Source organism: Camellia sinensis, chromosome 4, assembly GCF_055761805.1.
Source record: "Camellia sinensis isolate YWXY chromosome 4, ASM5576180v1, whole genome shotgun sequence".
Taxonomy (NCBI): Eukaryota; Viridiplantae; Streptophyta; class Magnoliopsida; order Ericales; family Theaceae; genus Camellia; species Camellia sinensis.
In genome coordinates, this window is record NC_138964.1 from 200,974,647 (window position 1) to 200,999,344 (window position 24,698).

The window sequence follows — 24,698 nt, forward strand, 5'->3', positions numbered from 1 at the left end:
CATCCAACTGCAGAGTAAATATGCAAAGCCAACGCTAAAACACAATGGGAATCGGAATGATTTTAGAAAAAAAATGGCCGCAATTCTAGTATGTTACATTCCTGTTGTATTACAAAAGACAATTAATTGACTAGTTTAAACTGATAGGCATTCTAAAAGATAATCATCAAGACAAAGTTCCCACTTTTAGCAGTCCATCTCCAGAAGCCTACAGATCAAAGTTCAGATCTTCACCTTCATGTACACCTGATGATGACCACGAGTCACCAACCTGACATTCTAAAACCAACATGAGCAAACTATAAATATCGAGAGACCACTTTCGGTAGAAAATTACTGCCATATGTGAAAGAAAGCAGAAAAGAAATAAGAGAAGACACTTCAATTTTTATGGTGCAATAAAATTTGGTGAAATCTCACCCTCCGATGTAAACACTGCCTTCCCAATATCAGTTGTCAAAATCAATTTCATCATCCTTCATGTACTTCTCTTGTATTGCTGCTGTTGTGGAACTGCTTTGTTAAAGCAAAACTACTCTATATTGCAATTCTAAACAAAATTAGAAGCATTACTGTCTTGAAAATAACCTTAATTAACTAAATTATCAATCGGAATTAAAGTCCTTTGATTGGTAAGAGAAAGCATATCAAGATATACAATCAGAACATCACAAGCAGAGTAGGCATTTATAAGTTACAACAAATGTGTAAACATAAGGCACTAGGAGAAATCCATAGTCTAACATTGACATGGTCTAGATATTTACCTATGCAAGTGAAAAAATAATTAGACTACCATAAATTTACTCATTACCAAACCCACAATTAATACTCATTTGTATAAAAGAAAATGTGCAGTGATGCCATATCGTAACTGCAGGAACGGATGTAAACTTGACATACCAACCTCTAAAATGTGTGGCAGTAGAATTAATAAATGTGAAGGATGGGATATTATAGAAAATTATTGGAATTATATGTGTTGTGCTTTCCCCTCTGAAGCAGGTTCCAATCGCAGGGGCACTTCAAATAACTAAACTTACTATAATAATTCAGCTAGATATAATCATTTAAGATCTTTTGGAATGTAGTTTCTTAGCATCATCCAATTAAGATCCAGTCAGTGCTTAGTGCCACCTCCATGCATTTACACCACTTTAATGGATCCCAAAAATATATCAACTATGATGCTCACCAGATACCTGGTTATCCAAAAGGAATCAATATGTTGGTCATAGAAATCTACAATGTGTGAAAGATATTTTAATGTCAACTGGATTAAACAGATAACCAGGCATAGCAAAGAAATTTAAATGCAAAGAAGGATATCTATAATAATCCCAATCAATTGGAGCGGCAGCAATTTTGCTGAACTCAACTACACTCCCTTCTATGCCAGCAAATATATATCCATTTGTCTTGTCTATGAGCTTTACAAGATTCCCCACACTCTCTTTGTCCTGAAAAGGAGCCAGATAGCTAGTAATGTATGCTAATAACACAAACACGTAAACCTATAAAGAACAAAAAGGGTACCCGCTTGCCTGAATATCCAATGTAGTAAAGTTGACAAGACCATAGTTTTCTATTACTTCACACAGCTCCTTCGTCAGTTTCCTGGAAACACAGAAGTAAATACAGCTCTTCATTCAAGTGTGATTTCTGCCCTCAATCATGATAAAATATTGCACAAAAGATTCCACCTGTATTTAGCAGAGCGAGGGTCTTGATCAAGGTGATATTGTAAGTAAGATAAATCTTCAACATCCGTGTAGAATTCGAGATTAAAAGCTGCAAAACATAAGGCTCATTTGATAAGTGAAATATCAACAGAGAAATGTTTTATTTGAGAGATCAAGTTGGGGAGGAAAACCTCAGTTCAACCGTTGCATATCAAACAGAAAAGGATAATGAATTGAGTTGTATCTATTTCAGATATGATTTAATAGAAGCTCATTTGTACCTAGTTTTCCATAGCTCTCAATGAGATCAATTTTAGACAAAACATTGATGTGGGGAAGTTCCAGATGTAACATTGTTGATAGAGAGAGAATCAATGCACTCACATACTTTCCTGGATCACTGCAAAGGTGTGCATCTACTAAATGCACAGCCGTCAGCTGCATAAAATGAAGCCCATTTGAATTCCAATAAAAATGGGGCCAAGGTATTAGGTTAGAGTAACTGGGAATGTTAAAATGAAGAAGCATCACATACCCTGAGATCCAAATTCTTTATGAGTGTGTCGATGACCTTCTTGGCATTTGAATGGAGGAAAAATAATTCTACTTGGCCAGGGAAGTCAAAGAGAAGATAATGATCTGCATGGAACAATACTGCCACATTTAGTATCTACTAAACAATTAATCTTGATGATCACAAAACTTACAGATTCATCAGATTGAAACAACAGAAATCTTATTTGATACAAAGTACAGCTCATCACCATAATGAGCAGCACCCTACAGAAAGATGCAAATGATAATAAAACGATTCAATATTTATTCTGGAGCTGATAAATATGAAAGCATGACAAGAACCAGAAGTCCACGATGGTTGATAATCACTTCCAAAAAACAAAAAGTTACAAGTCAATGCCAATGTAGGCCTTGAATACTAACCTTTGAGAAGAGGCTTTAATTTGGACTCCAACCAGTCAACGTTTTTCTCTAAGTAATCCATACAATACACAAGACCTAGTTGAACATGGTAGAGAAAAATTAGCTGTAAGGACATCTAGCTGGAAATTCTTTGTTCGAATTTAAGTCACTAGTATTTTCAAACATTAGAGATTTCTCGGAGAATAAAAGGCAACACATATGATCATTAAACTGTATGATAGTGATTGTGGTATTCTCTTGGCAGTACAACTATGTATGCAACGTATGCTTTATCACCCTGCTTAGGTTTACCTATAATACGCCTTTTTGTACTTAAATCAGGATGCTATTCAGTTTCATCGTAAAAATGCTTAAGCAGAAGTACTGACCTCCATTAGGACCAAGGGAATGCTCATTCATAACATCACTGAGTTTAATAAGATCCTCAATGTTAATGGTGCATTCATACCTATAATTTATAGGTCAAGGAAAGCATTCCAAAACAGACTTGCATGCAAAGTCAAAAAAATAAATAAACAAATAAAAACTATAAATCTATAGATGGGGAGGATACGGCAATGAATCATTTGCAGGATCCAAGTTGATTACAGCTACTTTCCTGCAAAACAATTATTAGAATTTAGAATTGTAATTACCACACAGTAATATATCATAAGTTAAAAGAGTAGAACTGTGCATGTATGTCATTAGCTAGTGATCCAATCTGTAAAAATTAGGCGACCCCCCCAACCCCCCCCCCCCCCCCCCAAAAAAAAAAAAAAAGCTCACCTAGGTGAAAACTGAAAATTTATCTTTTGGATGAACAAGAATTAAAAGAAGATTTTTTTATTTTTTATTTTTTGGCTTTCTATTTAGATGAACAATTTAGAAATTATAAAACTTCATATATACCAACTCCCATTTTTTTAGCGAAACTCATCAATTTTTTAGTGAATAAAAATATGAGTTTTAAAAGAGGTTTATTTTTCCCACCATTGGTCTCCCTTTCTCACTATTTGTAAGTCCACAATCATCCAAACAAGCAATGAGAGTTATTTTTCTTCCTTTTACTTTTCTTGTCTTACCAAACCCTTCTCAATCGAAACGAACTGTCAAATATCAAGAATCATAGGTCCTAGGAAGGTAAGATAATGAATTTAATCTGTCGCATGTTGCCAATGATGATACCAGAGAACCAAAACCCTAGCTTCTGCTCTACAACTATCAATCCATGTGTACATGCATATATGTGTAAAGAGAGAAAGTAAAATCTAGAAATAGAGACACAAACCTTCCGAGAAGTTGGAGGAATTGAGACATGCCGTTGCAGTAAGTGGTCTTACCAGAGCCCGGCGGACCAATTACCACTTGACCGAACACCATTCTTGTTCGCTCTCCCAACTATTACTACTACTACCACTACTACTGCTACTACTTTTACTCAAATACCTCTCTCTCTCTCTCTCTCTCTCTCTCTCTCTCTCAATTCAGATTCAGATTCAGTTTCTACCCAAAAACAATCGAGAATTGAATGGGAAAAGGCTTGCAATTTGACTCCAATAAAATTTTGAAGAGAAGAAGCTCGGTCGAACCATATAGAAGAAGAACCTACTGGTAAACAAAAAAAAAATGATTTACATTACCTTAGGACAACAAAACGTCGTCGTGGGTATCAGTGAATACTGTATACGAAGTCGTTTATGCAATTCAGGGTACAATGACGGGATTGCCCTTGTCTCTCTCCTTAGAATCCTAACCCCGTGTTTGGTTAGAAAATTTAGAAAGATTTTTTTTAAAAAAATAAAAATAAAAATATAAAATTAAGTATAATATAATTATTTTTTATTCACATAATATATTGATTTTTTACGGCGCGAAATCTTCATAGCCGATCTAAGTTAAAGAAGGGAGGCTTCATCCTTATCACACACAATTAACCGAACAATGATTATATAATTAATAATTGATCTGAAATATAATGTAATTAAGAATTGATTTTAATATAATATAATTAAAATTAAATTAGCATGTTAGGAATTACAAAAAAAATAATTAAAAATTTAGAATAAATTGTGATCTAAAATAAACTAAAATTAGATTAAAAAGTTTAGGAATTAAAATAAATAGTTAAATATTTGAGATTAATTGTGATCTAAAATATAATTAAATTAAAACTAAAATAAAAATTTAAGAATTACAATAAATAATTAAGAATTTATAATTTATTGTAATTTAAATGAATTAATGTTAAATATTATAAATTATGTATATGACAAAGAGAACAATAAAAAATGTATAGAGTTTGAGGCTATTACAATTATTTTAGATCTATAGTTAACCGTATTAATAATTGCACACTTGGTTAATGACTTTCTCATTATATTTAAACTATAGAGTGTCTGTAATACTCTGGCCTTAAATCACAAGAGAGTAAAATAAATTTTACCCAACAATAAATAAATAAAAATAGTGATTTGTTATCCTCATTTTCAACTAAACAATCTATCTCAGTTAATTCTATGGAAATCAAAATTCAGAGACCTGTAGTCTGTAATTCAAAATTAATGACACAGTTAGTTGATGATTAGTTAGCAATATATATCAACCATTATAAGATCAGGAACAAAAAGTAATAATCTTATTATTTTAATATGCATATTGCTTTTTGTTTCCCTCACAAAATTATTAATCCAACTTTTAATAAAGTCAAGGTTATAATCATGTTACAAACTAAGAAATAAATTTAAACGAAATGCTCCAAAACTTCCTCCGAAGCTATATTATGTGGATGTTAGAAACCATCAATTGTTGTATCCTCAAGTGAACAATCGATCAATACTAATTCCACTCATGTCGGGTTGAACCTTCTTCATATAATACTTGGAGCCACGGGACAAATTAATCTTTCTCCTCCTCTCCTCTGGTATTGACTTGATAGAACATTCCGAAAAACCACGTCTCACAAACCTATCAAACAGATAGTGTTGATGATTAAACCAGAGCAAGTCACCAAAACATAGTTCATCACTGCAGATAATGTTGGATTCCACATAGAAATAGCACATTCAATTATCTATTCTGTTGCATTTAAATGTACAAATCCATCAGTAAATATAAAGTACTGAAATACATAAATTGCACCATTGCAAAGATGAAGTTATAATAATAATAATAATAATAATAAGAGAGATTCTTTGAAATTATACAAACAATAATAAACGGCGAAAAGTTATAGTACTAATTCATTCATAGCGGGCAACAAGAAAGCAAAGAACAAATACCGGATTTTCCAGAAGTATAGTTGGTGATTGACTTTAAAACAAATAATAAGACTACCCTCTACCAACAACAGTGCTACATACATTGCCTTGTCCACAACTTTGGTGACCGCACATTCACCAAAGCTGTGAACAAGCTCAAAAAGGTCATCTACAATATTTGTGATTTACACATTCACCAAAGTTGTGGACAAGAAGTGCAAAAGGGCTGTGCTGAGGTAGTTTCATTGCTCTATCAGTTCACCAAAGTGCGTAACAATAGGGCTTTAGGACAGTAGCATTTGTGTAAAGTAAGTCCAAAATGGTGTAGCTTGTGTGCTTGGAGTGAGGGGATTTCATGGAAATAATATTTCAAATGGGATTTTTAATGCTTGGAATGAAGGGAATTTAAGATGGGATCAGTAATTTGGAAAGGAATTAAACGCATTTGAAATTCCTTGAAAAATAATTAGATTTCCACGGAATTGAAATTACTTAAAACAAAATACAATACACTAATTAATTTCCTCTATTACTCTCCCCTTTTATAAGTTTCCCACTCTCTGAATGCATTAGGGACATAATGGGCTACAAATGCTATTTTTCTTTCCAATTCTTCATCAAAACCAGCCAAATTAAGGGAAATTATTTCCTCTAAATTCTGATTAGCTCCAAATACTAAAATAAAGGATTTCTAAGAGATCCTTTCCTTTCCCTTTATTCAAATCCAATTTCCAAAGGGATTTGGTTCCAGACACGAGGTTATTTTTAGCTGCCCAAGGCAGAACCATCCTAGTTTGTTGCTTAACCCGGCTTGGAATACCTACAGCCAAACACACAAACTACAAATATGCAAGAAAATGGTTTGACAATTTGGTCATAATCCTTTGCTTTAAGGTGCTGGTGATAACAATATTAATTTGACAACGATGAATCTGCAATAGAAGAAAGTACAAATTCTTAAGATCATAACCTAAGACATTATATTACTTTAAAAACACAGACAACTGCACATGCATATTAATACATGGAGGGAGACAAAAAGCATACCAATCTGCAGTGCGTGTTGTAAGCAGGAAAAGCATTTCAAATCCAAGGGAAGATGCCTTCTTCTCTATGTAATCTGGAAAATTCACTTGCGAATAGATTATTCAGAAAAGTTGACAAAGGTGATACGGTCCAAGAAATTCACAGACTTTTAGAAACATTAGACATAGATGAATAAAATGCAGCTTAAATACTGTAAATGTAAGAATATTCAAATCATACCAAGTAATTTGTCTCCTTGTCCTTGCCCACGGCATTCAGGAGAAACAGCAATAGCAGCAACTTCTCCACACTTTTCTTTAAAGAAAGGAAAAAGAGCAGCACACGCAATGATATGACCCTCTCTCTCCACAACAATGAATGAATCCAGTGCTTTAAGTAGCTAAAACAAGAAAAAAGACAATAGGTTCTGAGTTCCAGTTCCAAAAACATAATTCCAACCACTAGGATCCCTTGTGATTTAACAAAATTTAATTCATCAAACATAAGAAGAGCATGAAAACAAACCTCTTCTTCGGTCCTTCTGACCAATGCGCCAGATTCTTCTAGAGGCTGTATAATTTGTTTTATCCTTCGAACGTCTGTCACCCTAGCCATCCTTGTTCCTTCATACAGATCACTGAGAAGTGAAATGGACAATTAAAGCACAAGTCCGTGAAAAAGTTGATGCTGGCAACATAGCTAAGGGGTATTACTCTTTTCTTCCTTAAAAATATATTCGTTATTCAAAATAACAGCCTGTAGACCTTAATTCTGACTCACTTAGAACTGGATATAAAAATTAAAATATGATGCGACAAACAAATCGCCTAGTGTGATTTGGTGAAGAAAGGACCAATTTTGTTAAAGAGATTAGAAGGTTTTCCCATACTGGCATCTAACTACAACCTACTTACCCTATAAGATATTTATAAATTTTAAAAAATAATGATGACAAATGTTCCCTTGGTTAGTGAAAAAAGGAATGGAAAAGAAAGAGAGAATAGAAATGAATATATACAAGTAACAAACAATAAGAGAATGAAAAAACATTAGTTAGCTCAGCAAGTTCAAATGGAATGCCCTATTCAAAATTATTAGCATCTCCAATTTTATCACCAAATGGGAACTGAGCATGTGTTACAAGTTATATAACTTGAAAATTGATTTTGTGAAAATTGTTTCCTGTTAAAGAGTGCATACCTAGCCACCATAGTCCCAACTCCATCTCTTTGAAATAGTTCCATTAGTAAAACTCCACCGATAGTGCCATCTAACAAATGAACTCGCTGAACGCCTCCCTGAAGAAAAAAAGAAAGGAAAAGGAAACTGAAAATTATGGTAGTGAAACATAATCCTTAGGCACCATAGGCATTCAAATTAACTTCACTAGAAGAAATTTACTATGACTTGACAATTTAACAAGAATTTTCTGAAAAAATAGAGCACTTAAGATGAATGACTGCAATCTGTAGTCATGACTTGAAAAAATGGAAATGAACTGACTAAGAGAAAAAGGAAACCATGCATGTTAATACCAAATTACCCCTCATGAAAAATATTCCAGCACTTACGAGCCATCATTTCTACAACAATAATCATTTACTATATACAGGTTAACACAAGAGACCGCTTGAGAAAGTCTACAACTGCCTTCTGAATCTCATCCTTTCACCACTCCATATATAACACAATATGATAACTGTAAGATAAATTGATAGAGAGAGAAGGAGAAAAATAAATTGTATTGATTGATATGTATTGATGTGTATATACAAGATTGTTGTATTGATTCCTTATATAGATGTAGGTGTAGGGAGTAGGTGGTGGTAGGTGAGTGTAGTAGGTGAGTGTGTGGTAGGTGATGGTAAGTGTGTGGTAGGTGATGGTAAATTTACATATACATTAACAGCCCCCCTCAAACTCAAGGAGGATAGGTACTAGCCAACTTGAGTTTGGAGAGAGTAACAAAACAGAAAAATAAACTGATAAATAAAATAAAACAGGATAGGAGACACGGTATGGTCGTGTCAGACCGTTGTAGAAGACACGGTATGGTCGTGTCGGACCATTGTAGCAGACAGTTTACGGGGTCATGTCGGACCGTTGTAGCAGACACTGTGTGGTCGTGTCAGACCGATGTAGAAGACAGTTTATGGGGTCATGTCGGACCGATGTAGAAGACAGTTTACGGGGTCATGTCGGACCGTTGTAGAAGACAGTTTACGGGGTCATGTCGGACCGTTGTAGCAGGACAGTTTACGGGGTCATGTCGGACCGATGTAGAAGACAGTTTATGGGGTCATGTCGGACCGATGTAGAAGACATTTTACGGGGTCATGTCGGACCGTTGTAGAAGACAGTTTACGGGGTCATGTCGGACCGTTGTAGCAGGACAGTTTACGGGGTCATGTCGGACCGATTTAGAAGACAGTTTATGGGGTCATGTCGGACCGTTGTAGCAGAATTGTGGTGGAATACCAAGGGGGCGACTTAGGGAGTGCGCCATGAGTGACTTATACATGATACTGTGTATAACCCCCCCTCAAACTCAAATAGGTGTGAAGATAGAAACCTATTTGAGGTTGAAACAAAGGGATTGATAAAGCTGACCGGTGTAGAAGACACTGTATGAGTGTGTATATAGGCTGCCCAAAAAATATACATGGATGTAGATATCGAGCCCTCAAAAGTCGTGCCCTCAAAAGGTGTGCCCAATCTGTCAAAAGGCGTGCCATCAAAAGGCGTGCCCGATGCATCAAAAGGCGTGCCAGATATGATGGCGAGGCACGTGAGGGCCTTGGCTGGCGTGCCCGTTTGTCTGGCATCAAGAGGCGCGCGATGCGCGTGGCTGCCTCGGCTATTTAACCAAGACAGAGCCTGAGGCCGAGGCAGAAGCAAAAAACCTGCGAAATCCTCTGTAAAACTCTTCGTTGTGCTGAGAGAGAGAGGCGGTAACACTGTTGTGCTGAGAGAGAGAGTCTGTAACACTCTGTTGCGAGAGATGGCTTCGTCGTCCCGTGGTCTGCTGACTCTTTTTCCCGATCTCAACGAGTCAACAAGAGAGATAACGGGTGCGGTGTCCCGTGAACCTCAACCAAACACCACTGGGTTTGCTCCGTTGAACTTTCCGATGCAGTCGGTGGAGCAAAAAATGGCAGTGCAAACGGATGTGGAGGCGAATCAGTATACTTTGAAGGCATGTGTGGAGTCCATGACGGCGGTCACAAACTTGTCGCACCGGCTGCAGAGTAGGACAAATGAGGTGCAGCAATTAAACGCCCAACTGGCTCTGCTCCAACGCATGTATAAGGATGCGCGAGTAGAGATAAGCGTGCTAAGGGCAGAAAACAAGGAGCTGAAGCGGAAGGCCACCGTGATGTTCCGATTTGGAGGTCCTCCATATGCTGCAGTGGAGGAGCAGGGAGTAGTGATCATGCCCAGTGGAGTGGGTGACACGGAGGCAACACCGTCAAGGGCCGCCTAAGACGGAGGCAAAAAGAAGAGACCGGCCGCAGAGTAGAGAAGAAAAATCCCGCCTGTGGATGTGGTTGTTTGGGTTTTGTTTTGTTTTTTTTTTTTTTTTTTTTGTGCGGTTGTGATGTAAAATTGGGATCGGGGTTGAGCCCGGCATGAAAAAAAAATGACAAGTTTGTTGTGTTTTTTTTTTTTTTTTTTTTTTGTGTTTTGTTTGTTTGTTTGTTTGTTTGTTTGTTTGTTTTTTTTTTTTTTTTTTTTTTTTTTTTTTTGTGGTGAAAGGTAAAAATTGATTAAAAAAGAAAGAAAGAAGTGGGAATAGGTTCAAAAGTGGACAGTGCCAGCGGAAAACATAAGTGTATGGACTATTGGATAGAAGAATACTAATAATAAAAAATAAAAAAGTGAGACCACTTGGGTGGGGTGGGCCATTTTTTTTTTTTTTTTTTTTTTTTAAACGTGATTGATTGAAAGCTGTGGGTGGCGGTCTGGCATGCATGTGTCAATGGTGTGGGTGTGGGTGTTTTTATTCTTTAAAAAGAGATATGGCAGTGGAGTAACGTGGGTGCTTTGAGTAAAATATTATAAAAAATATATATATATATATAAATATATATTAAAATAAAAGAAAGTGCTTGAAGTGGAGCAGTGTGTGTGACTCGCATGTCCTCGCCTCTGCAACCATCCCATTGGGACCCGAACCCATCTCAGTGACCAGGAGAAGCATCAGCACCACCAAAATGGTTGAAACGGAATAGGCGGTGAGGTCGTCCTTGGAGTTGTATCGGCTGTGAAGCAAGTGAGTGAAGGGGAAGGGAGAGGATCGGGTGCGGAGGAGTGGACCGGCGGTCAGGTGGAGGACTTGATGGAGGGAGATGAGAGAGTTGAGTCCGGTGATCATGGAGTTGATCTTTGATGGGTCAGTGTCGGGTTTGACCTTGAATAGGACGATGTGTTCGATGATTTGCGTTGACATTTTGATGGGAGAGATGGGCGGTGGTGATGAAGAAGAGTGTAGTTGTTTGAAGCGGCGTTTGAACGAGCAGATGTCTGTTACCACCGAGAGTGAGAGGAGAGCGAGAGAGCCGAGGAAGAGATAAGAAGTGGGTGAATTGCAGCCCCCCAAGTCTCCTGATGTTTTCCTCTTGAAGTTCTATTGCCGCGATCGAAGAAGACCTCACTACCTCCACCGTCGAAGCTCTCTGCCAGTCCACCACCTTCCTCTCTCCACCTCTGTCACCATTACTGTAGTCTGCATCAGAGGCAGTCCAACTCTATACGCCGTTGCAGATTGGCTCGAGTTGACTAGGTGCATGGGACGCGTTCTGGGTGTCTAGCCGGAGTTGATGACCGGTTTCCATGGTGGTCTTGAGGTTTGGGTCACATGGCAGACCGAAGATGACAGTGTGGTAATAGCCACCTGTTGAAGCTGATCAAGTGTAGTGTGATGGAAACGCGGGTCTGACCCACGGAATATGGGTAAAGGGTGCTTGTGTGTTGTGGGGTTGTTCTCCCTCCCCTGCACACCGAGAGAAAAAGAGAGAGGAGGAGTTGTATTAGTTGGAAGATGAGAGGGCCGGCGGGCGGCCAAGGCGAGGCACCAACCTCGACCCCAGAAAGCTCATAGCAAGACATATCATGCCATGCCACTAAGTAAAATTTTGAAAGCATAGCAAAAGACTTCTGCTCTGACTGGAAATTAAGAGTTATCACCCAATAGCTAACCGATGTATCTAATATTCTATCAACACACTGCTAATTTAGTCTTGCAAATTGCTAGAAATAAAATTATAAAAATGGTATGTAAAATCCATATATAAACATTTGATAAACAATAATGTTTTATTTATTTATTTTTATTTTTTAATACAACTTCATTTTATAAATATCAAACATAAAGCAGTTTGAAAGTGAAAAAAAAAAAGGATTATTAAATTACTCCCACATAACTCTCAAGAAGAGATCAGATAGCAGTTTTGTACGCTGATAATATCATTAAAAGTGCATATTTCTTTAGTTGAATTAGCAAAAGTTCGTGATTTGAGAAACTAGGCTTTTTCTTTCTTTCTTTCTTCTTCTTCTTCTTCTTTATATTTTTTATTTTTATGAAGTTACAGACTTACTCTGCAAACAAAAGCTGCAGCAGCTAATTCAGAAAGGTAGCCATTTAACCGACTCAGCCTCTCTTGACCTCCAATAGCAAAACCCTGTTCACCAGATAGTCCATTGCCATTGTCAAATCCAACACCGTTCTGAAATGTTGCAGCATACTTATCACTAACGGCCTTCCCATTCAGCAGACAGGGAACACTTCCATTGGACTTACTGTGGACAAGGCATGTGAGATCTTTTTCACTAACAGCTTTTACATAATTAGCTGCTATTTCACTTTGCTTAGCTCGTTCACGAATTAACATGTCTGCATCTTGAAGAGTTAAAAAACGAATAAGGCGTCCACACTCATCCAGGATTGGCCCATCTATAATGCAAATAAGCTTCTCTGCGCCAAGTGCTAAGGCACAAGCTGTAGCAACTTCATATGTGCTGAGATTTATAAAGTAAAAAGCATTAGACATAGGTGTCAAGTGCTCACATATTTCTCAAACAATTTTTGTGATAAAATATATAACTATATCAGGTAATTACACAAAAAATGTAAAAGAGACCTTAAGCCAAGCAGTCGCATGGGGAGAAGTCCCATCCTATGTTACTTTTTTGAAGAATGTGTAATGTTCAAGTTTTTATAGTGTCCAAAATGATTGTAATAGTAAACCAGCCAACACAATTTTTTAATTTTTTGAACTTTGGTTGCAAGGGTCACCTCATGGTTGTGTTATGGGTTAAATTAGTAGGTCTTATATGGAGTCTTTATTAAGTCTAGAATGTTCTAACTAATCCAAATTTATTTCCCAATTGCTAATCATAATCTTAGTAGAATTAGGAGATTCCAACAGCTTATAAATAATTATGTAATCTTACTAGTCATAGAGGGGTACTGTTCACAGCTCCTTAAAAGCTGTTCTTTCAGCCCCAAACCCTAAAATAGTGATTCCCAGCCAATCCTAACCCCTTCTCCAAGCTTTGGGACTTTAATTTAACATGAAGTACCATAAATAGTTGCTATCAAGAACTTCTAGTAACCAAAATTTTGAAAATCCAGCAACCTACCCTTTTGAAAAGCTATCCAAATCTCACAACCTTTTTGTCTACAAAAAACTTAGAAACTTTAGACTCCTTAAAAGTACCTTAACCTTAAAAGTTCTCTATTACCAAAACCAGCACAATTTTAATTATAGAGAGCCTTAGCCCAAGTTTCCTAGAGCTGTCCTACAACAGTACTAAGAACAAAATAGGAAGCCCATGCAAGAAACTTTCATGTGAAGTACCTGCTTCAAGTACTAGGCTATTCTGTGAAAAAGCTCAACAACAAGAGTGACCGATAGGTACCCGGATGAAGAGATAACTATTTTTGGACATGAAAAATCTCTCAAATAGAACAGAAAGAATGCTAGAGTACCTATACCTAGAGAGGTAGATATAATACTATCAAAATCTCGCATGTTAGATCTGGGTAAGGTTACAGGTAAGCAATCAACATCAGGCCAAGCTGTAACAAAAGGTACCTATCAAAAGCTATGTAGCATACTTGCAATTTAAAACTTCCCCAGAGCTGGAATAGCCAAGATTGCTTAAGATCACTATATAATCCTTATCAAGCCTCTCACGAATGCGAGCAACATCTATTTTCTTTACTTCACCTGTTGCTCCATAATCAATTCCTTCCACAACTCCTCTTTTCTGCCAAAAAAGGTAGAGATACAAGTCAAACTCTCTTCCATTAATGAAATATTACATTACAGAACAAGCACTCCACTAATTAAGCTAATGAATTACCAACACTACAAATCATATCCAAACAAGGAAAAGAAATCCAAAAGTTAATAGAAAATAACAAAAAATGATCATGCATAAGTAGTATTCTTACTTTAGCTGCAAGGAAGTTACCGCTAGCGACAGTGACACCAACATCATGCCAACGACTATTGTCACCATGTCGTCGGATATTGCATAAAGAGGGTCCAGGAGACAGCTTTGCCTCTATCATAATACGAATTCTACCCGCCGCGTCCATTGCTGCCTGGAGGGAATCCAGATCAGTAATTCTGTATTGACCTACATACTTGGGCTCACTTCCTGCAAGAAGAACACACCTAGTTTCACGCTACCCCACAGAGTTTGCAGGTAAGTTGTGACCTTTAAAACTAGAAGTGTGCACACACCTGATCTTTTATACTATTCTGGTTGCAGTTACAATATGTGAGATGGTTACCTCATATGCAGGAAGAGTTTAATAATATTATAAAGTTTATCCAGGAGAAGATTCCACATGATGAGGTGAAAGGCATTAGAAATTTCTATATTTACCCTATGCACAATACTCCTGTTTTCTTTACCCTCAGTATTTTTTCATTATTTATATTAAATGGGATTCAAAGTCTTAGCTTTCAGGAATAAGAATATATAGATATATATACACAAACACATATTAGACTAGAATAGGAAGACAGGAAGAAAAAAACCCAAGGCAAAACAACCAGGTTTCACTCACCTCTCTTAGCCAAAAGCTTGTCAATTTGTACATGAGTCCCCGAAACAAGAACAAATTTGATCCCCAAACCATGAAGGAGAGAGATATCCTGTGTACAGAGATTTATTCACACTAATATCTGTAAGCCTTCATTGTGTGTGTAAATATACTTCTTCCAATTGAGAGAAGTATAAAAGAAAACAAATTCTTTACATCCTCAAATTATGTGTATACATAATTACATGCATTAAATATAACTTGGAGAGATTCAAAGGAAGTTAAGGAACACACCGTCCAAACATAAAAATTGATAAAATTCCAAGAAAGAAACAAAAGCAGAATATTAATTTAAACCCTTATTGATGTGTTCAAGCATGCAAAGAAAGCGAGAATATCCCTGTTCTACATAATATATATTCTCTTTGCCTAACACATAATACAGTTTGTTTAGAGTCTCTTAACTTGGAGAAATTGAAAGGAACACACAATCCATGTCCATCACAAAAATTGATAAAATTCCAAGAAAGGAAGACAAAAAAATAAAAATAAAAAAATAAATTTATAGTAACTTTTAAACAATTGAATTAATTAAGACAAATTCAACTCAAGCAACAATTACAAGCAAAATAAACTATTCATCACATATACATTCTACATATACATATATTATGCATACAAATATAGAGATATGGGAAAACAGAGGTAGTAGTAGTAGTAGTAGAAGATTAGAAACGTGCCATCAAAATGGGATTCAAGTAAGGGCTATCAATAATTTCAGCGGAAATAATGACAACAAAGGTTCCTCCCCGGTGAGCTCGAAAGTAGGGCCAAGCCTCGCGAAAAAACCTAACGAACTGTTCGTCTTTTACAGAGTTACTGGCATCGAAACTGGCATTATCAGTTTCAGTTTCGCTGAAATCATCACACCTCACAGTCACAGACATTTTCTTCCCCCAATTAACCACGGAAGAGAAGGAATTCATCGATCCGAAACCATTTCGAGGCCAGGAAACGGTGTTCGGAGGTGGAGAGGGGGGTCGGTGGAGGTTCCGGAGAGAAAGGAAAGGGCTTAAAGGCGAAGCGGCCATGGAAGTTATGGATTGGAGAAGAAAGCCCTAAGTTTGAGAGCTAAAGAGAGTTTGGAATCTGCTGGTGGCGGAGGCGGAGGCGGAGGCGGTGGCGGTGGCGGTTCATGGCGTGGAATTGTTTGAAATAGACGGCGGAGGAGGTGGAGGTGAACACCGCCGTTGCCTTGAATGGTAGCCACTCTCGTGGTGTTGAAAAGAGACAATGGCCGAATCCGAGTTGGGAAATCAATGACCAAGCACAGCGTCAGCGTAGAGTGTGTCGGGATATTCTTTCATATAGTTTGGTTGGAGTCCCTTGATCATCATATAAAACCGTTCATTTTATAAATTTTGTAATAAATAAATAAATAATTTTTTTTTATAAAATTTATAGTTTAAATTTAAAATTTATGGTTATTATTTATATTTAAAAATAAATTATCATTTATTTATATGTTTGGCGATATCTTGATGAAATTAATTTTTTTGCCTAACTTAGCTTAACTGTTAAGCTTATAAGATAAATAATTTAACCTGACATTATAAACTTGGGATAAAACCTACAAAATATAAAGTATAAAAATGTATAAAGTAGAGCCATTCCTAAAGAGTGTATGCTTTGAACTCGATTTTATTCACACACCATTAACACTTGATGAGTGGTGAAAATTAATGAAATTTACTTTTTTGATTCATAAAAATAATGAAATTTACACTTTTTAATTTGTTAATATGCTTTTTAAATATAAAATCTATTATTTTTTATCAATCAAAATTTATGTAATCATTTTAAAGCGAAATGCTTATCAAAATAATAATTAATTATAAAAATATTATCATGATATTATTTTAATAATAAAAAATATAATACTAGTTTTCCTATGATCACAATGGGTAGCCGATCTTTCACACGTTTTATTTAATCAACCATTGGAAAAGATGATTTTGTTGTCGAAATTTAATTAATCAATCATTGGCAATATTCGAAGATTTTTAAGATTTATTTAATCAATCATTGGTGATATAAGGATTTGTTTGAGATAATCTAAATAAGTGTACTTTTTAATTTTTGTGAAATATGAGTTGGGTATGAGTTAGGTTTGACGTGATGTGATAGAGAAGTGATGTGACTTAAATAAGATGATAACTTGAATAGGATAGTGACTTTTTAATTTTTTTAAAGCATCTCAAACAAGATTGGTTTGGTGGTTTCCTTGGATTTGATTTAAGAATTGGGTAGGGCTTCTGTCTAGTTTAGGACTGTGCTGTTGAGTCTGTGGGGGTCTACTACGGATCCCGTTTTGATAATCTGAACCGTTGAATGTGTAGAACTCGTCAAGTACTATATGCTTGAAAAAAATCACGTTATTGAATATTGATAGCTACGTGATCAAAACAGGTTTTTGTCAACCGTTAATTTGTTCACCGTCTAATTTTTTTAATACGAAACTGATTTGATCATATAGCTATCGATATCCGATCAACGTGATTTTTTACAGGAATATAGTACGCGACAAGTTCTACACATTGATCGGTTCAGATTATCAAAACGAGACCCATAATGGACTTTCACAAGCCCAACAATACGATTTAATCCGATCCCAGACGGAATAGAAGTCCTACCCTAAGAATTTTATCGAAATTGTTGGGAAAGACGATGATATGTTTCCCCAGGTGAGAAAGATGGAGAAATTATTGGGTAAGATTTTAAAGTATAACGATCAGGTGAAGGTGGCAAGTGGGGGCAACACCGTTGGAGAGAGGAGAGATAAGTGAGGAAATGATGGCTAATTTGAGATTTTGAACTTTGTTAATGATTTTGTTCCAAAAAAAAAAAAAAAAAAAACTTTGTTAATGACAATTTTGTCTAAATAAATTAATTTGTTTATTTTTTAATATTATTAAAGTTGATTTTTAATTTGTAAAAAAAATGTCAAAGGACCTAAATTTATTAATTTTTTAATCAAAATAAGGTTAAGCCAAACGAAACCTGAAAATAAACTTACAAAAACATTATGGCAAATTTTAATTTATTTCTTAAGTCTCTTTTGGAAAGTGAGTTAAAAGTCACTTCTTAATTTTAAACTCATTTTGAATTATATCATCTGTCACATTTTTTACAGTTTTTTTTTTTAAAAAAAAAATAATTTTTAACCATTTTTCCAAAACCCTCATATTATCACCACAGTTATAGTTTATGAAGTGAAATATGCTTTAAAATAGACTATGCCATGTTTGACAATATGTTATTTTAATATTTTTTTATTTTTTATGAAAAGATGTATAGAAAAATAAAAAAAATAATGTGATAACTTATAATAACTTTTTGACTAATTTCCAAACGAGACCTACAACACTTTTGTACATAAATAACTTCATACACTTTTGTTAATTTTTTTAGAACAAAATTTACATATATTTTATTCTGGGTACAATTTACCACTTAAGATTTTAAAATGAGCAGATAACCCATTATGCCTTGGTTTAGTACGTGGGTTGGTTTTTTAATTTTTTTGGTTATTTTAACATAGAGTTAAAAAGTTTCGTTTGTGATAGGTTTTTTGACTTTTTTGACTTTGTGAGAGAAAAAATGATATAATTATGGTTTGAATGTGACATTTTGTCTTATTGAGTTAATAAACTTATTTTATCTTTTTGTGACTGAAATAACCCCAACTCAACCCAAACCTTCATGCCAAACCTGTTTGGTAGGGCTTATTTCCAACTTATTTCAGCTTTTAACTTAATTTAAGTTATTTTGATGTGTTTGGTTCAGCTTAATAAAACAGCTTATAACTTTTTGTAAGTCAAAAGTCAACTTATTCTTTGAGGTGTGGAGAGGAAGCTTAATTTATAAGTCAAAAATCAGTTTATGTTCACAGTTATAAGCTATAAACTGTTAGGTTATAAGTTATAATCACTTTCCCACGGTTCTACCACACGGGATCATAGCCTATGTCTGGCATGTGTTTTAAACTTGATGCTAATTTTGACAAAAAAATTTAACTATACAATTTAATCCACAAACTCTAAAAGGAAATAAGTAGTTATTTTCAAATGATAGTGGAGTATTCACCCACATAAGCAACATCAAGAGGATAAATTGAAATTTATCTACTAAAAAATAGTTGTTTGACATTTTTTTTGTTCTTTTGGCATTTTAAGGGTTGTTTTGGAGAAAGATTTATAAATTAATTTTTTTTAATTTATTATGAAAAGATATAAAAAAAATAGAGAGGTGATGTGATTAGAATAAGTCAATAAATCAAGAAGAATCTTTCATATATTAATAATTTTACTAAAATATATAAGTGGCCAAATGTGATTGATTATTAAAAAAGTAATGATACTTAAATATCGAATGATGACATGCATATTTTTAATGAAATTGTTAATGAAAATTTAAATAGATGTAATATTACGCATAAATCAATAAATAACTTATTTATGTTTCAAAAACTTTTTAAAATAATTAAAGCTGACTTTCTGTCTAGAAATAAATTTATCAAATGAACTAATGGCTTCTGTCCAGTTCTTAATCGGATTGGATTGTGTTGTTGAATTTGTGGGGGTCTACCACGGGTCCCGTTTTGATAATCTAACCGTTCAATGTGTAGAACTCATCGAGTACTATACGTCTGTAAAAAATCACGTTAATCGGAATCGATAGCTATGTGATCAAATCAGTTTTGTATAAAAAAAATGGACGGTGAATAAATTAACGGTTAACAAAAATCTGTTTTGATCATATAACTATTGATATCCGATCAACGTGATTTTTTATAGATATATGGTACTCGACGAGTTCTACACATTGACGGTTCAAATTATCAAAAGGGACCCGTGGTGAGTCTCCACGGACCCAACAGCACTGTCCAGTCCGATTAAGAACGGGACAGAAGCCATTCCCATTTTTTAAAACCAATAATTGAAAAGCTTGTTCAATAAAAATGTACAAATTTTTTATTGAGGCAAAAATGGCGAAAATGAAGCAATGCCTCTCAAGTCGTAGGCAAAATGCCAGACGGACGGTGGCCGGCGGGTGAATACATCTCATACACCAAGAACTTTACTTAAGGCTGGTTTTTAGTACTTATTTATCTTTCTTTTTTTTTTCTTTTCTTTTAAATCGTAACATTTTTTTTTTTACATATTTTTTTTAATAAAAAATTAAAAAATAAATTTATTTAAATCATTCCTAACCATCCTTTAATTAACAAAATGTCGAGAGAGAAAGGAAGTGAGATAGAGATTACGAGAGAGAGATTATAACCTCAAGTATGGAGTCCAAGTAAGGACTGTCAACAATATTAGAAGATAAAACCACAACAAACGTAGAGCCTCTATGAACCCCAAAATAAGGCTGAGCTTCTCTCATCATCTTCACAAACTTCCCATTTCCTTCTTCCTTCTCCTTCTCTATCGAATTCCACACCTTCCCACCACCACTGCACCACCGCAGCAACACCCTTTTCCTCTCTCTTCTTCCATTTTCCTTCGCCGGAAAATCAACTCTTCTGATTCTCTCCCCCCAAACCCAATTCCATAAACCCAAACTTCCACAATGATCTTCCAGGCCATTCAAAGGTATTGATTTTGAAACAGCCATGGCAATTGGACATACATATATGTACCCAACTCAGAAAAACAGTATTTTAATAAATATATAGCTTGGAAGAGGGTAAGTAGAGCAACAGCCAAGTGAAGAATATCAATTGAGTGACATGTGTTCTCTTATATCAACAGATGGCTCTTCCATGGTAAGGGATATATAGAGGTGGCTTTGTATCTAACCTGCTTTCTGGAATAGTTCGAGCTTTTCTCATTATGTAGAGAGAGAGAGAGAGAGACAGAGAGAGAGAGAGAGGGAGGAATTACTCTGTGTTTTCAAAGAATATATCCAGTGTCTTTGCTCTAGTTTTTTGAATTTAATTTTTAAAAAATTTTTATTTTATTTTTTTGTATTTGTTTTGTTTTTATTAAATATTTTTGAAATTTTAAACAATTTTTTTACTTTTTCGAATTTATTTTACTTAGATATATCTAAATAGTAAAATATTTATGAAAAAATATTTTTAAAAATTAATAAATACACAAAAATACGAAAAATATATTGAATTTTTTTTTTATTTTATATTTTTGATATTTAGTGATTTTTTTAAAGATTTGTTTCACAAATATTATAATTTTTAAGTGCATTTATATTAGGTGTGTCTAAAAATTAAAAAAATCAATGAAAATAAAAAAAATTCGAAAAATGAAAAAGTAAGGCTCTGTTTGGTAAGGCTATGGAACTTTAGTTCCACTTTCATTGGTTCTCACGTAATGTTTGTTTACAGTTTTCAAAAATTAATTTCACGTTTACTTTTAAAAACTCTGTCGAATGTGGGAAAATTTGGACTAACGGACGTCCCACCAGTCGTCTGGCCGGAACAGTGCAAATTTTATTTTATTTTTTTTTGCAATTGACGCACGTTAATTTTTATATATTCAACAAAAAATATTTTTTGAATTTTTAAAATTTTTTTATGAACTTTAATAGAATTTTGAGTTGTGTGTTTGGTTATGAGTTATAAGTTTTTGTATCAAATATTATATGTCACATCAAAAATTTTCCACTCAATTCAAACTCTTTTCAAAACTCATTCACCAAACAAATTTTTTACACTCAAATCATAATTTCAAAACTCACAAACTCTATATAACTCCTATTCTCAAACCATATTTAAAAAACTCTACCAAATGCTACCTAAAATTTCTAAAAAATGAATTTTGAAAACTGAAATCAAACAAAATGATTAGTGTTGTGTTTGGATGGGAGTAATAATGATATAATTTTTTGTGCTCACAGATATATTAGTGTTGTGTTTGTATTGGGGTAATAATGATATAATTTTTTACTAAATGATGTTCTTTTCTTGTGCCCAAAATAAAAAAATAAAAAAATCGCATATATATATATATATATATTTAAAATGTGATCAATTATAATAATTTTAAAGTGGGATAAATTATATTTTATTCCCTTTATATTTGGTTATTTTCTTATTTTAGTTTTTATAGTTTTTTTTTCTTCTCACTTTGTCCTTTTATGTTTTAAGATTTTCTCAATTTACTCTAAAAGTTGATTTATATTAAAAAAATTAAACAGAAAATAATACATTGATAGCCATGTGACATATAAATATTTTATTATATATAACTCATACAAATCCAAACCCTAATATAATAAAATATATTTTGTCATGTGACAGCTAAAGTGATATTTTTTTACCTAATTTTAAACAGAAATTAATTTTATGAATAAATTAAAAAAAATAAAACATAAACTGTCAAAATGGAGAAAAAAATTCAAATACCAAAATAAAAAATATAACCAATTATAAAAGGAGCAAAATGTAATTTACCATTTTTAAATTATCGTTGTGGTTGCATGAACTGTGTCCCTTTTATTCACATATTAAATTTAAAAATTTTAGATTTGTATAGTAAGAAATAAAGATTAAAAAAAAATCTATCCCAATTTGATCGATAATGGCATCGTTTGTCAAACTGTAAAGCTTAACTTTCTTACTATATTATTGTGAGTTCTAAATTATATTATAAATCTCTATTAGTCCTTTGTAAATAAGAAAATTTTATAAAATTTGTTAATTTGCATAACATTTTCATTTAAATTATGAATTAAAAAATTTGTGGGAGAATATTTTTCACACTATAAATTCAAAATCTAGGTCACTATGTTTGATTTTGTTATTAAAATATGTTTTTTTTAAATGAAAAAATTAGTTTGGTGAAAAAATTAAAATACCTCATTTTAATATGCTTTTATCTTATTTGGGGGCAAAAACATCATTTTAGTACTTATTTTTATCAAATTAATTTATATCTAAAAAAAAATAAATCAAAATGCCTTTTTTTTGCAACTCGTTTGGACCACTGATATTCTGTTACTCTGTCTGTCTACAAACGAAAGTAATGCTGCCCAGACAGACCTATAGTTTTATGTAGGGGTATCTATTAAAATAATATTATTAAGCACATTAAAATTTTCTTTTGATTATTTTATGGTGTAAAATTATAAAAATATCTTCCATCAAATTTAATTATTAGTTAATTAATTTAATTGAATATCAAATCACTAATTACATATAATTAGGATAAACAAATTTTTTAACTAAAAAAATAATTTAAAATGATGATCTCCAAATAAGATACACACCATTTTAATAATTTAAATTATATTATAAAAATACTCTCCATTCCCTTGGCCGTTACTCCTAATTACAAACAGATTTGGAATTAGGTTATCTCCATTAAAAAATGCAACATCCCTAAAAAATCCAGGGGCATTACTCCTAAATTTCTAAATTATAAACAGATATTTGCTTTCACAATGTCATGTTTGGTGAGTAAGGATCCTCAGCTGCACTTTCCTGCGGCCCTCCCTACCGCCCTCGCCAAAACGACATCGTTTTGGTCAAAATGACGTCGTTTTGTTTAGTTCTTTTTTCCCCAAAATTTGATTTTCCTGCTTGTTTATTTCACTTTCATCTTTGTCTCTGTGTTTAGCCCTAACCATTGCGATATACAGAGCTGGACAAAGAGAGAGAGAGAGAGAGACGATCAGCGAAGACCGCAAGACGATCGGAGACCGGAGAGACGATCTGCAGGATTTGCGAAGACGGAGAGAGAAACGAACTGTGAGAGATGGTGGAGGGAGGCGACAGTGATAGACAGAGGATGGCGAAGGGACGCGAGTCCAGCAGCGACGTGACGGTGGCAAGTCGACATTGCAGCCAAGGGCGGACCCAGGATTCGTCGATGGGGTGGGCTAATATTAAGGTAAAATTACACAATATGTTTTAAGTATAACCACATAAGAAAAAAAGAGAATTTAATAATATAATATAGATTAATATCTAAATCTATTGATTAGAAACAATCTAACTAAGTTGTGCTCGATGAATCTTTAAAGATTTGAATTCATCTGCTACAGAATCTAGATCAATTTTCAAAAAGCATGAAAAACAATAAGCTTTATCCTTTGAAGAAGAATACTCTAGCCAAGAAAATTGTTTAAACCAAATATGTTAAAATCAACAATTCTGCTTTCCAAATGAGGACCTAGGATACTCAAGTTTAGGTTGATAAGCCCCCAAGTTCACATAAGCTCGTCTAACCTCATTCTGTTGATTAATCAAATATTCACAAATTTACAAGCATAAACTAGGATCCCATTAAGTAACAGTTGAATCAAATTTGCTTCGTTTATTTGCTTAAGGCATGGAAGGCGGTTGCACATCAGAAAATGAGATTTCAACAACATTGGATGTTGTACTACTAGACATCTGTTTTGATTGATAAAATGAGAAAAGGGTTTTGTCTTTTTTGAGTGTGGAGGTTTCATTATTTATAACCTAAAAAAAAATTTTAAAAAAATTTAGCCCTATTTAATATTAGACCAAAGTACATTCGCAATAATTTGAAATATTAAGGTTTTTATATATATCCTTAATAATTTTTATTTAAGCTTTCATTATTTTTATATATGTCTAAAAAAACTTTTTCAAAGTTTAAAAACTAAGAGCAATATAGAACACTGAACAAGGCAGCATCATAAAAAAACAAAGAGCAATATAATATTTGTTGCATAAAGACAAAATTTCAAAACCATTGTTAA

The 24,698-nt window shown here is 34.0% G+C and overlaps 2 protein-coding genes across 5 annotated transcripts; both read right to left on the reverse strand.

The window, feature by feature from the left end:
* Positions 1 to 35: 35 nt before the first annotated feature.
* On the reverse strand, positions 36 to 4,271 carry QQT1 (P-loop containing nucleoside triphosphate hydrolases superfamily protein). 2 transcript variants are annotated; one of them, XM_082867325.1, is made up of 11 exons: positions 3,892 to 4,271; positions 3,175 to 3,219; positions 2,990 to 3,069; positions 2,622 to 2,696; positions 2,218 to 2,321; positions 1,964 to 2,120; positions 1,704 to 1,791; positions 1,545 to 1,617; positions 1,329 to 1,460; positions 421 to 506; positions 36 to 271 (listed from the first exon to the last, which is right to left on the reverse strand). In XM_082867325.1, the coding sequence occupies exons 1-10, from the start codon at positions 3,981 to 3,983 to the stop codon at positions 450 to 452; spliced, it is 903 nt and encodes a 300-aa protein (XP_082723451.1). In that variant the 5' UTR covers positions 3,984 to 4,271; the 3' UTR covers positions 36 to 271; positions 421 to 449. The 2 variants fall into 2 exon arrangements, with proteins under 2 accessions (XP_082723451.1, XP_082723450.1); XM_082867324.1 differs by having other exon boundaries at positions 36 to 279.
* Positions 4,272 to 5,213: 942 nt separating this feature from the next.
* LOC114270587 (putative amino-acid acetyltransferase NAGS1, chloroplastic) lies at positions 5,214 to 20,911 on the reverse strand. Of its 3 annotated transcripts, none has more exons than XM_082867321.1 (10): positions 20,289 to 20,911; positions 14,970 to 15,057; positions 14,346 to 14,554; positions 14,007 to 14,158; positions 12,484 to 12,904; positions 8,087 to 8,184; positions 7,412 to 7,523; positions 7,127 to 7,286; positions 6,908 to 6,980; positions 5,214 to 5,567 (listed from the first exon to the last, which is right to left on the reverse strand). In XM_082867321.1, exons 1-10 carry the CDS (start codon positions 20,622 to 20,624, stop codon positions 5,417 to 5,419), a joined length of 1,800 nt encoding a protein of 599 aa, XP_082723447.1. In that variant the 5' UTR covers positions 20,625 to 20,911; the 3' UTR covers positions 5,214 to 5,416. The 3 variants fall into 3 exon arrangements, with proteins under 3 accessions (XP_082723447.1, XP_082723448.1, XP_082723449.1); XM_082867322.1 differs by lacking the exon at positions 20,289 to 20,911 and adding an exon at positions 15,686 to 16,333; XM_082867323.1 differs by lacking the exon at positions 20,289 to 20,911 and adding an exon at positions 15,686 to 16,331 and having other exon boundaries at positions 5,214 to 5,678.
* Positions 20,912 to 24,698: the final 3,787 nt, after the last annotated feature.

What these genes read in the sequence shown, in the direction of transcription:
- QQT1 (XM_082867325.1), bottom strand. Translation starts at nt 3,983, where the DNA reads ATGGTGTTCGGTCAAGTGGTAATTGGTCCGCCGGGCTCTGGTAAGACC. An exon ending in TGAGAGCTATGGAAAACTAG is followed by an intron (nt 1,792 to 1,963) that starts GTACAAATGAGC and finishes TATGTTTTGCAG; the next exon opens with CTTTTAATCTCGAATTCTAC. An exon ending in CCTCGCTCTGCTAAATACAG is followed by an intron (nt 1,618 to 1,703) that starts GTGGAATCTTTT and finishes CTGTGTTTCCAG; the next exon opens with GAAACTGACGAAGGAGCTGT.
- LOC114270587 (XM_082867322.1), bottom strand. Translation starts at nt 16,036, where the DNA reads ATGGCCGCTTCGCCTTTAAGCCCTTTCCTTTCTCTCCGGAACCTCCAC. An exon ending in CAAGCTTTTGGCTAAGAGAG is followed by an intron (nt 14,555 to 14,969) that starts GTGAGTGAAACC and finishes TTCTTCTTGCAG; the next exon opens with GAAGTGAGCCCAAGTATGTA. An exon ending in ACAAGGAGACAAATTACTTG is followed by an intron (nt 6,981 to 7,126) that starts GTATGATTTGAA and finishes TGAATTTTCCAG; the next exon opens with ATTACATAGAGAAGAAGGCA.